We start from the raw sequence: 12,907 nt of genomic DNA, 5'->3' as shown, positions 1-12,907 counted from the left end.
GTTAAATTTTCAAAACGGGTCACGTACCTTCGAAAACTAGGTCAAAGGTCAAATTTTAAAAAAAAAAAACTTGTGACCCCTCTAGAGCCAAATTTTCAATGGAATCTTGGAAAATTTTGGCAGAATTTTTTTTTTGATAATACTAGTCAAGTTCAAAACTGGTCACATGGCTCAAAAACTAGGTCCCCATGTCAAAAAATAGAAAAAAAGACTCATACTCAAAAGGGTATGTGGGAAGAGGGAGCTTTAGGACCCTCATGGTCCTTTGTTATATTGGGTCATCTGGGTCTAAAAAAGAGGCCCGGTCAAATCAAAGGGAAACCCGTTAACACCTAGAGGGCTCAATTTTGGCCCAATTTTTTAAAGAAACTTTTGGGCAGAATGTTCCCTCAATAAACTTGGCATTTCGTTTTGGCATGTGGGGTTAAAAACTAGGTCACCCGGGCAAATCAAAGGAAAAGCTTGGAAACCAGAGGGCACAATTTTTGGCCCAAAAACTTAATGAAAAATTGGGCAGAATGTTTCCCTAATAAAATCTTGGGGTGAGATTAATATTGGGTCGTCTGGGGTTAAAAACAGGTCACCATAAATCAAAAGAAAAGTTTTTAACACTGAGAGGGGCCCTTTATAATGTACTTTATGAACTTGGTCAAATGTTAAACTTAATGATTTTAAGGTCCCTTTAATCTGGGTCAGTTGGATCAAAAAACAGGTCACCAGGTCAAACAAAGGAAAGCTAGTTTTCCGTAGAGGCCCATTTGAACATATTGATCTGATTTAATTTTGGTTATCTATAGGTCAGGTTAATATGGGTTAGGGGGGTCAAAAAACTAGGTCACTAGGTCAAAAAAAAGGAAAAAAACCTTGTTTCACCTAGAGGCCACATTTAGACGTACTTCATGAAACTTAGTCAGAATTTAACTTGAGATCTTTATCAAGTTCGAATCTGGTTCATGTAGGGTCAAAAAAAAAAGTCACCCGGGCAAACGAAGGAAAAATTGGAAAACTTTAGAGGCCACATTTATGACATATCTTAAAGAAACTTTGTCAGAATTTAATTTGATGTCTTTAGGTCAGTAGGGCAGGTGAGCGATACAGGGGCCCTTTATGGGCCTCTTTTTTTTTTAGTGAACTTAAGCAAAGAATTTTTTTTTAAGCAAGCAAATAAAACCCGGGGAAGATAAGGGCCAAATTGGGGCCCCCTTGTTTAAGATAAAGCTTGAAATTTTGGATGACATTTACAGTTTTTCATTTTGACAAAACGACTTTCATGACCATAAATATGACCACTGACCTACTTTTTTTAATTTTTTAGCATCAGTTTGACATTTGAAAACATGTACTCATATTTTCAGGTGATTCCAAAACTAGGTCCAAGTCAAATCAAAAAGGAAAAACTATGAACACTCTAGAGCCGATTTTGACCCTATCTTTATGAAACTTTTCAAAAGTTTAACTTAATGATCTAATTTAATTTCCAACTGGGGCAGGGGGGTCAAAAACTAGGTTACCCGTCAAATCAATGAAACTTTTAAAAAAAACCCAGAAGCCACAACTTTACTTTATGAAACTTGGGCCCAAAAGTTAGTCTTGATGATATTTATCCAAATTCAAGTCTTTTGGGCATGTAGGTCAAAAAAATAGTTCACTAGGCATATAAAGGAAAAAAAAGTTTTCCTCTAAGGCCACATTTATGACCCTATCTAAAAAACTTGGTCAGAAGTTTTTCTTGTCAAGTTTAAGTTTTTTAGGTCAAGTTCAATCTGGATCAGCCTGTTGTGGTCAAATCAAAGGTAAAGCTTGTTAACACTCTAGAGACCTAATTATGTCTCCCACCACACAGTGGTGTGGGAGACATATTGATTTACTCCTGTCTGTGTGTCTGTCACAAAGCTTGTCCGCACTCTAAGTCGAACATTTCTCATCCGATCTTCACCAAACTTGAACAAAATGTGTTTGCCAATAAGTCCTCGTCCAAGTTTGATAACTAGCCAAATCGGCCCAGGCACTTCGGAATTATGGCCCTTGAATTACCGAAAAACACTCAGATTTTAGGCGCATTCCTGGAGCCAAAAGGACCCCTATACATGAGTAGTATAGGAGTCCTTTTGGCTTCAGGAATGTGCATGCAATCTGAGTAGTATAGGAGTCCTTACGGCTTGATGAATATGCATGCGCTCTAGTAGGGCAAGTTCGATAATGAGCCAAATCGGTCCAGGCACTTCGGAGTTATGGCTCTTGAATTACCGAAAATCGGCCTTTTTACTCTTGTCCGTGCTCTAACTCGAACATTTCTCATCCGACCATCACCAAACTTGAACAAAATGTGTTTGACCATAAGTCCTCGGTCAAGTTCGATAACTAGCCAAATCGGACCAGGCACTTTAAAATTATATGGCCCTTGAATTACCGAAAATCGGCCTTCCCGGCTGTACATATTCCAGAGTAACTGTGGAAAAATTGCGGACAAATGCAAAACTTCCATGGAAAGTAGGTACTTTCCATGGAATAGTCCAGAAAAGTCACCTCTTATATAACATGTCCAGAGTGATTGCAAATGTTTTCCATGGACATCTCTGGAAATTACTCTGGACAGCTATCAAAATGTTCTTGGAATATTCACCGACACTGCGGAAATGTAGTACTTAAATTCTGGTCATTTAACTCTGGAAAACAACTCTGTCATTTTCTAAGGGATTTTAAACACATCAGAAAACAATTAGCATCAGACTGGGAATACCATGTGATCAAGCTCAGCCAATTAGATGAACTAATCTTACAGAGGAATTTTCAAAATGTGTAACTGGAAGTCTGATGTTAACAAGTTGTGTAAAAATTAGTGAAACTTTATTATGTGAGGTAATTCAGTTCAAAGTTAATATTGAGGATTCTAGAAATTGCTCAAGTAAGTTTGTTTACATAACTGACCAGTGAAACAATACATATGTTTGTAATTATGCTAATTAACACATGTATGTATATTTTACATCAGTCATTCTATAGCATAAAACAGTGAATGCTAAAGTATAACCAAAGGCTTCACAAAGATTTTATAAATAATATGCATATATGAAAACAGATATCTTTAGGTACTTTCTTTGAATGATTTCATCATTATTTAAGTGTTAACTAATCTTTGTTCGAAACTATGTATATGCTTAAAAATATTCTAATCAGTCACTTTAAACTGGCAAAGATTCATTTTCCTTGTTCATATAGTGTTTGAAACTGCAAAAGTGATCACATGCAATAAAATCATATTGCTTGTACTGAAGCGTTATTGCTCACTAACACGTACTGCAAAAAAGTCTATAAATCACATTTATTGCTATTGAATAATACTGTCAGCAGAACTTCCTGGACGACTGCGGAATAACTCCAGAAAATTGTTCACGGACGTCCGTGGAATCACTCCGGAAAATTGTCCATGGAAAGTTCTCCAGAAATCCCTGGACATTTTTCCGCAATTTTCCGCAGTATTCCATATCAAGCTCCAGAAAGTTTGTCCGAATACTCCAGAGTCCGGACTTCCATGGAAATTCAAAGACATTCCATGGAAACTTCTGGAATTTTGACAGCCGGGTTTTTACTCTCGTCCGCGCTCTAAGTCCAACATTTCTCATCCGATCTTCACCAAACTATCCGATCATCACCAAACTTGAACAAAATGTGTTTGACCGTAAGTCCTCGGTCAAGTTCGATAACTAGCCAAATCGGACCAGGCACTTTAAAATTATGGACCTTGAATTACCGAAAATCGGCCTTTTTACTCTTGTCCGCGCTCTAAGTCCAACATTTCTCATCCGATCTTCACCAAATTTGAACCAAATGTTTTTGACCATAACTCCTCGGCCAGGTTCATCAACTAGCCAAATCGCCCGAGGCACTTCAGAATTAAGGCCCTTGAATTACCCAAAATCGGCCTTTTTACTCTTCAAAGGTATATTTGTAGTGAGTAAACAGTATATAAAGACTTGACTTGCTATTTAGATGATTAGGCAGTTGTGGGAGACATGCGCTTTTCTCAAAAGCAACACTAGTTTCAAGTTTGAAATTCATAGGAATTGATCAGAATGTTTGTCTTGACCTCTAAAACTGACTTTAAGTGACCATGAATGCCACCTACTGACTTACTTTCTTGTTTTTAGCTCACCTGTCACAAAGTGACAAGGTGAGCTTTTGTGATCGCGCAGCGTCCGTCGTCCGTCGTCCGTGCGTGCGTCCGTCCGTGCGTGCGTGCGTAAACTTTTGCTTGTGACCACTCTAGAGGTCACGTTTTCCATGGGATCTTTATGAAAATTGGTCAGAATGTTCCCCTTGATGATATCTAGGTCAAGTTCGAAACTGGGTCACGTGCAGTCAAAAACTAGGTCATTAGGTCTAAAAATAGAAAAACCTTGTGACCTCTCTAGAGGCCATATGTTTCACAAGATCTTCACGAAAATTGGTCAGAATGTTCACCTGGATGATATCTAGGTCAACTTCGAAACTGGGTCACGTGGGGTCAAAAACTAGGTCATTAGGTTTAAAAATAGAAAAACCTTGTGACCTCTCTAGAGGCCATATTTCTCAATGGATCTTCATGAAAATTAATCAGAATGTTCACCTTGATGATATCTAGGTCAAGTTCGAAACTGGGTCACGTGGGGTTAAAAACTAGGTCAGTAGATCTAAAAATAGAAAAACCTTGTGACCTCTCTAGAGGCCATATTTTTCATGAGATCTTCATGAATATTGGTCAGAATGTTCACCTTGATGATATCTAGGTCCAGTTCGAAACTGGGTCATGTGGGGTCAAAAACTAGGTCAGTAGGTCTAAAAATAGTAAAACCTTGTGACCTCTTTAGAGGCCATATTTCTCAATGGATCTTCATGAAAATTGGTCAGAATGTTCACCTTGATGATATCTAGGTCAAGTTCGAAACTGGGTCACGTGGGGTTAAAAACTAGGTCAGTAGATCTAAAAATGGAAAAACCTTGTGACCTCTCTAGAGGCCATATTTTTCATGAGATCTTCATGAATATTGGTCAGAATGTTCACCTTGATGATATCTAGGTCAAGTTCGAAACTGGGTCACTTGGGGTCAAAAACAAGGCCAGTAGGTCTAAAAATAGAAAAACCTTGTGACCTCTCTAGAGGCCATATTTCTCAATGGATCTTCATGAAAATTGGTGAGAATGTTCAGCTTGATGATATCTAGGTCAGGTTCGAAATTGGGTCATGTGCGGTCAAAAACTAGATCAGTAGGTCGAAAAATAGAAAAACCTTGTGACCTCTCTAGAGGCCATATTTTTCACGGGATCTTCATGAAAATTGGTGAGAATGTTCACCTTGATGATATCTAGGTCAAGTTTATAAGTGGGTCACGTGCCTTCAAAAACTAGGTCATTAGGTCAAATAATAGAAAAACCTTGTGACCTCTCTAGAGGCCATATTTTTCAATGAATCTTCATGAAAATTGGTCAGAATTTTTTATCTTGATGATATCTAGGTCACATGTGCTCAAAAACTAGGTCACTATGTCAAATAATAGAAATAACGACGTCATACTCAGTTCAACACTGGGTCATATGGGGATAGGTGAGCGATTCAGGACCATCATGGTCCTCTTGTTTTAAGATACAGCCTTGAAGCTGATGAAATTAGTTAAAATTGGAAGAAGCTGGTGAAATTTGTTTGACTACCACTTTTAACACATTTGTCATTTTCAGTTCTTAGACCAAATGCTAAAGAATGTACCATTTTTTAGCTCACATGTCACAAAGTGACAGTGTGAGCTTTTGTGATCGCGCAGCGTCCGTCGTCCGTCCGTGCGTAAACTTTTGCTTGTGACCTCTCTAGAGGTCACATTTTTCATGGGATCTTTATGAAAGTTGGTCAGAATGTTCACCTTGATGATGTCTAGGACAAGTTCGAAACTGGGTCATGTGCGGTCAAAAACTAGGTCAGTAGATCTAAAAATAGAAAAACCTTGTGACCTCTCTAGGGGCCATATTTTTCATAAGATCTTCATGAAAATTGGTCAGAATGTTTACCTTGATGATATCTAGGTCATATTCGAAACTGGGTCACGTGCCATCAAAAACTAGGTCAGTAGGTCAAATAATAGAAAAACCTTGTGACCTCTCTAGAGGCCATATTTTTCATGGGATCTGTATGAAAGTTGGTCTGAATGTTCATCTTGATGATATCTAGGTCAAGTTTGAAACTGGGTCAGCTGCGGTCAAAAACTAAGTCATTAGGTCTAAAAATAGAAAAACCTTGTGACCTCTCTAGAGGTCATACTTTTGAATGGATCTTCATGAAAATTGGTCAGAATGTTCACCTTGATGATATCTAGGTCAAGTTCGAAACTGGGTCACGTGCCATCAATAACTAGGTAAGTAGGTCAAATAATAAAAAAACTTTGTGACCTCTCTAGAGGCCATATTTTTTATGGGATATGTATGAAGGTTGGTCTGAATGTTCATCTTGATGATATCTAGGCCAAGTTCGAAACTGGGTCAACTGTGGTTAAAAACTAGGTCAGTAGGTCTAAAAATAGAAAAACCTTGTGACCTCTCTAGAGGCCATATTTTTCACAAGATCTTCATGAAAATTGGTCTGAATGTTCACCTTGATGATATCTAGGTCAAGTTCGTAACTGGGTCATGTGCCTTCAAAAACTAGGTCAGTAGGTCAAATAATAGAAAAACCTTGTGACCTCTCTAGAGGCCAGATTTTTCATGGGATCTGTATGAAAGTTGGTCTGAATGTTCATCTTGATGATATCTAGGTCAAGTTTGAAACTGGGTCAGCTGCGGTCAAAAACTAGGTCATTAGGTCTAAAAATAGAAAAACCTTGTGACCTGTCTAGAGGCCATACTTTTGAATGGATCTTCATGAAAATTGGTCAGAATGTTCACCTTGATGATATCTAGGTCAAGTTTGAAACTGGGTCACGTGCCATTAATAACTAGGTCAGTAGGTCAAATAATGAAAAAACCTTGTGACCTCTCTGGAGGCCATATTTTTCATGGGATCTGTATGAAGGTTGGTCTGAATGTTCATCTTGATGATATCTAGGTCAGGTTCAAAACTGGGTCACATGAGCTCAAAAACTAGGTCACTATGTCAAATAATAGAAAAAAAGGACGTCATACTCAGTTCAAAACTGGGTCATGTTGGGACAGGTGAGCGATTCAGGACCATCATGGTCCTCTTGTTTACAGTTTCTTGTACGTGTACATGATATAAGCCAACTTAGGATTGTCCTTATTTTCAGGCAAAGCTCTAGAGATGAACAGAAGAAAGAGCGCAAAATAAATGTTCATTATGAAGTTGTTACAGAAAAGGCAGAGGTAAGATGAATTTCATTATGATAAGAATCTTGAAGATGGGGATGGAAATATCTGGTTCGAAGGTAACTGTAAAGGCAGTAATGGGGCTCTGCTGAACAATGAATCTCCTTTTAAACCGTTAGATGGAAGTTGATGAAAACATTAAGCATGTATTGTCCCCTTTTCCAAGCAAGTTTGACTGTATTGAATTCAACTTAGATAACTTTGGCAATGTTTTACAAATTTAAGCCAGCCTGCGTAGCTCAATAGTAAGTCGTGAGTTTGAGCCATTGGCGAGGCATATGTTCTCCATGACGATTTGATAAAAAAAAATTGTGTCTGAAATCATTCGACCTCCACCTCTGATTCATGTGGTGAAGTTGCGGAAAACTGGTTTGCACTGGTACAGAATCCAGAAAACAGGTTAGGTTAACTGCCCACTGATACATAACTGAAATACTGTTGAAAAACAAACAAACAACAGACAAATTTCTATATAGTACAGTATCTGGGGAAATTTGTGTGCAAAAAAGGTCCCCTCGTAATTTCACCAAAAATGTTTAAAGAAATGGGTGAAGTGTTAGAATCTACCAGGTGATTTAGAATTTCGCTTGAGACCCATTATTCGCTGCGGTTGTTAGTATCTTTTATCTTATATACGTTTTTAGCTCATCTGATTTTTTGAAAAAAAATGATGAGTTATTGTCATCACTTGAGCGGTTGTCGGCGTCGGCGTCGGCGTCGGTGTCGGCGTCGGCGTCGGCGTCTGCGTCGGCGTTGCTTGGTTAAGTTTTATGTTTAGGTCAGCTTTTCTCCTAAACTATCAAAGCTATTGCTTTGAAACTTGGAATACTTGTTCACCATCATAAGCTGACCCTGTATAGCAAGAAACATAACTCCATCTTGCATTTTGCAAGATTTATGGCCCCTTTTGTACTTAGAAAATATCAGATTTCTTGGTTAAGTTTTATGTTTAGGTCAACTTTTCTCCTAAACTATCAAAGCTATTGCTTTGAAACTTGGAATACTTGTTCACCATCATAAGCAGACCCTGTACATCAAGAAACATAACTCCATCTTGCTTTTTGCAAGAATTATTGCCCCTTTTGGACTTAGAAAATCAGTTTTCTTGGTTAAATTTTATGTTTAGGTCAACTTTTATCCTAAACTATCAAAGCTATTGGTTTAAAACTTGCAACAGTTTTTCACCATCATAAGTGGACCCTGTACAGCAAGAAACATAACTCCATCCTGCTTTTTGCAAGAATGATGGCCCCTTTTGGACTTAGAAAATATCAGATTTCTTGGTTAAGTTTTATGTTTAGGTCAACTTTTTCTCTTAAACCATCAAAACTATTGCTTTAAAACTTGCAACTGTTGTTCACCATCATAAGCTGACCCTGTAAAGCAAGCAACATAACTCCATCCTGCTTTTTGCAATATTTATTGCCCCTTTTGGACTTAGAAAAATCATTTTCTTGGTTGAATATTATGTTTAAGTCAACTTTTCTCATAAACTATCAAAGCTATTGCTTTAAAACTTGCAACAGTTTTTCACCATCATAAGTGGACACTGTACATCAAGAAACATAACTCTGTCCTGCTTTTTGCAAGAATGATGGCCCTTTTTAGACTTAGAAAATCATGGGTAGGACAATATTTCTATTATACAAAAAAAAATCAGATGAGCGTCAGCACCCGCAAGGCGGTGCTCTTGTTCTTATTTGAATCAACACAAAAAGGTTAAGTTCCATTTTATGTAGGTGTCCTATTTTAAATTTTTGTTCAGATCCATGGTACTCCGGTGCTCTTATTTTTGTATTACAATAACTGTACACATTTGGAAAAGACAATTACACCATTTATACAATGAACATTGCATTATTAGTTCACCTGTCACAAAGTGACAAGGTGAGCTTTTGTGATCGCGCGGTGTCCGTCGTCCGTCCGTTCGTCCGTCCGTGCGTCCGTAAACTTTTGCTTATGATCACTCTAGAGGTCACATTTTTCATGGGATCTTTATGAAATTTGGTCAGAATGTTCACCTTGATGATATCTAGGTCAAGTTCGAAACTGGGTCACGTGCCTTCAAAAACTAGGTCAGTAGGTCTAAAAATAGAAAAACCTTGTGACCTCTCTAGAGGCCATAATTATCCCCCCACCAAAGGCGAAGGGGATATTAGAAATGCTCTCCGTCTGTGCGTGCGTGCGTGCGTCCTCAACGATCTTTGTCCGGAGCATAACTCCAAAAGTACTGGAGGGATTTTCTTCAAACTTCATACACTGATATAACACATTTGGAGGAAGTGCAGTGTGCAAGAACAATAACTCTACCTTGCCTATTTTTTGAGTTATTCCCCTTTATCTTATTTTCTTAAAAAATTTTGTCCGGAGCATAACTCCAAAAGTACTGGAGGGATTTTCTTCAGACTTCATACACTGATAGAACACATTGGGAGGAAGTGCAGTGTGCAAGAACAATAACTCTACCTTGCCTATTTTTAGCTCACCTGTCACTTTGTGACAGGTGAGCTTTTGTGATCGTGTGGCGTCCGTCGTCCGTCGTCTGTTCGTGCGTGCGTCCGTCCGTGTGTGCGTGCGTAAACTTTTGCTTGTGACCACTCTAGAGGTCACATTTTTCATGGGATCTTTATGAAAGTTGGTCAGAATGTTCATCTTGATGATATCTAGGTCAAGTTCGAAACAGGGTCACGTGGGTTTAAAAACTAGGTCAGTAGGTCTAAAAATAGAAAAACCTTGTGACCTCTCTAGAGGACATATTTCTCAATGGATCGTCATGAAAATTGGTGAGAATGTTCACCTTGATGATATCTAGGTCAAGTTTGAAACTGGGTCACATGCGATCAAAATCTAGGTCAGTAGGTCTAAAAATAGAAAAACTTTGTGACTTCTCTAGAGGTCATATTTTTCATGGGATCTTTATGAAAATTAGTCAGAATGTTCACCTTGATGATATCTAGGTCAAGTTCGAAACTGGGTCACATGTGGTCAAAAACTAGGTCAGTATGTCTAAAAATAGAAAAACTTTTGACCTCTCTAGAAGCCATATTTTTCATGACAGCTTCATGAAAATTGGTCAGAATGTTCACCTTGATGATATCTAGTTGAAGTACGAAACTGGGTCAAGTGGGGTCAAAAACTAGGTCAGTAGGTCTAAAAATAGAAAAACCTTGTGACCTCTCTAGAGGCCATATTTCTCAATGGATCTTCATGAAAATTGGTCAGAAAGTTCACCTTGATGATATCTAGGTCAGGTTTGAAACTGGGTCACGTGCGATCAAAAACTAGGTCAGTAGGTCTAAAAATAGAAAAACCTTGTGACCTCTCTAGAGGCCATATTTTTCATGGGATCTTTATGAAAATTAGTCAGTTTGTTCACCTTCATGATATCTAGGTCAAGTTTGAAACTGGGTCACATGCGGATAATAACTAGGTCAGTAGGTCTAAAAATAGAAAAACCTTGTGACCTCTCTAGAGGCCATATTTTTCAAGAAATCTTCATGAAAATTGATCAGAGTGTTCACCTGGATAATATCTAGGTCAAGTTCGAAACTGGGTCACGTGCAGTCAAAAACTAGGTCAGCAGGTCTAAAAATAGAAAAACCTTGTGACCTCTCTAGAGGACATATTTCTCAATGGATCTTCATGAAAATTGGTGAGAGTGTTCAACTTGATGATTTCTAGGTCAAATTCAAAACTGGGTCGGGCGCAATCAAAAACTAGGTCAGTAGGTCTAAAAATAGAAAAACCTTGTGACCTCCCTAGAAGCCATATTTTTCAATGGATCTTCATGAAAATTAGTGAGAATGTTCACCTTGATGATATCTAGGTCAGGTTCGAAACTGGGTCATGTGCGGTCAAAAAGTAGGTCAGTAGGTCTAAAAATAGAAAAACCTTGTGACCTCTCAAGAGGCCATAGTTTTCATGAGATCTTCATGAAAATTGGTGAGAATGTTCACCTTGATGATATCTAGGTCATGTTCAAAAGTGGGTCACGTGCCTTCAAAAACTAGGTCATTAGGTCAAATAATAGAAAAACCTTGTGACCTCTCTAGAAGTCATATTTTTCAATGGACCTTCATGAAAATTGGTCAGAATTTTTTATCTTGATGATATCTAGGTCACATGTGCTCAAAAACTAGGTCACTATGTCAAATAATAGAAATAACAACGTCATACTCAGTTCAAAACTGGGTCATGTGGGGATAGGTGAGCGATTCAGGACCATCATGGTCCTCTTGTTTTAGTTATTCCCCTTTATCTTATTTTCTTAAAAAATTTTGTCCGGAGCATAACTCCAAAAGTACTGGAGGGATTTTCTTCAAACGTCATACACTGATAGAACACATTGGGAGGAAGTGCAGTGTGCAAGAACAATAATAGAAAAACCTTGTGACCTCTCTAAAGGCCATATTTTTTATGGGATCTGTATGAAAGTTGGTCTGAATGTTCATCTTGATGATATCTAGGTCAAGTTCGAAACTGGGTCACGTGCTGTCAAAAACTAGGTCAGTAGGTCTAAAAATAGAAAAACCTTGTGACCTCTCTAGAGGCCATATATTTCATGAAATCTTCATGAAAATTGGTCAGAATGTTCACCTTGATGATATCTAAGTCAAGTTTGAAAGTGGGTCATGTGCCTTTAAAAACTAGGTCAGTAGGTCAGATAATAGAAAAACCTTGTGACCTCTCTAGAGGCCATATTTTCCATGGGATCTGTATGAAAGTTGGTCTGAATGTTCATCTTGATGATATCTAGGCCAAGTTTGAAAGTGGGTCACATGCGGTCAAAAACTAGGTCAGTAGGTCAAATAATAGAAAAACCTTTTGACCTCTCTAAAAGCCATATTTTTCAATGGATCTTCATGAAAGTTGGTCTGAATGTTCATCTTGATGATATCTAGGTCAAGTTCGAAACAGGGTCATGTGCGGTCAAAAACTGGGTCAGTAGGTCTAAAAATAGAAAAACCTTGTGACCTCTCTAGAGGCCATACTTGTGAATGGATCTCCATAAAAATTGGTCAGAATGTTCATCTTGATGATATATAGGTCAAGTTCGAAAGTGGGTCACGTGCCTTCAAAAAATAGGTCAGTAGGTCAAATAATGAAAAAACGTTGTGACCTCTCTAGAGGCTATATTTTTCATGGAATCTGTATGAAAGTTGGTCTGAATGTTTATCTTGATGATATCTAGGTCAAGTTTGAAACTGGGTCAACTGCGATCAAAAACTAGGTCAGTAGGTCTTGAAATAGAAAAACCTTGTGACCTCTCTAGAGGCCATACCCTTGAATGGATCTTCATGAAAATTGGTCAGAATGTTCACCTTGATGATATCTAGGTCAATATTGAAACTGGGTCACGTGCCTTAAAAAACTTGGTCAATAGGTAAAATAATAGAAAAACCTTGTGACCTCTCTAGAGACCATATTTTTCAATGGATCTTCATGAAAATTGGTCAGAATTTTTATCTTGATAATATCTAGGTCAAGTTCAAAACTGGGTCACATGAGCTCAAAAACTAGGTCACTATGTCATATAATAGAAAAAACGACGTCATACTCAAAA

The 12,907-nt window shown here is 38.0% G+C and overlaps 1 protein-coding gene across 1 annotated transcript in view; it reads left to right on the top strand.

Annotated features, from left to right (window-relative positions):
* The window catches only part of LOC128555002 (uncharacterized), a gene marked incomplete at its 5' end in the record, with an annotated part of 52,041 nt that overhangs the window by 24,067 nt on the left and 15,067 nt on the right, over positions 1–12,907 (top strand). Inside the window, one exon of the mRNA XM_053536346.1 lies at positions 7,266–7,341. Within this exon, the coding sequence (XP_053392321.1) occupies positions 7,266–7,341 (76 nt within the window). The remainder of the gene's footprint in view (positions 1–7,265; positions 7,342–12,907) is intronic.

Source organism: Mercenaria mercenaria, unplaced genomic scaffold (genome assembly GCF_021730395.1).
Source record: "Mercenaria mercenaria strain notata unplaced genomic scaffold, MADL_Memer_1 contig_933, whole genome shotgun sequence".
Lineage (NCBI taxonomy): Eukaryota > Metazoa > Mollusca > Bivalvia > Venerida > Veneridae > Mercenaria > Mercenaria mercenaria.
Note: the sequence above shows the minus strand (reverse complement) of the source record. Positions and strands in the feature narration are given on the sequence as shown.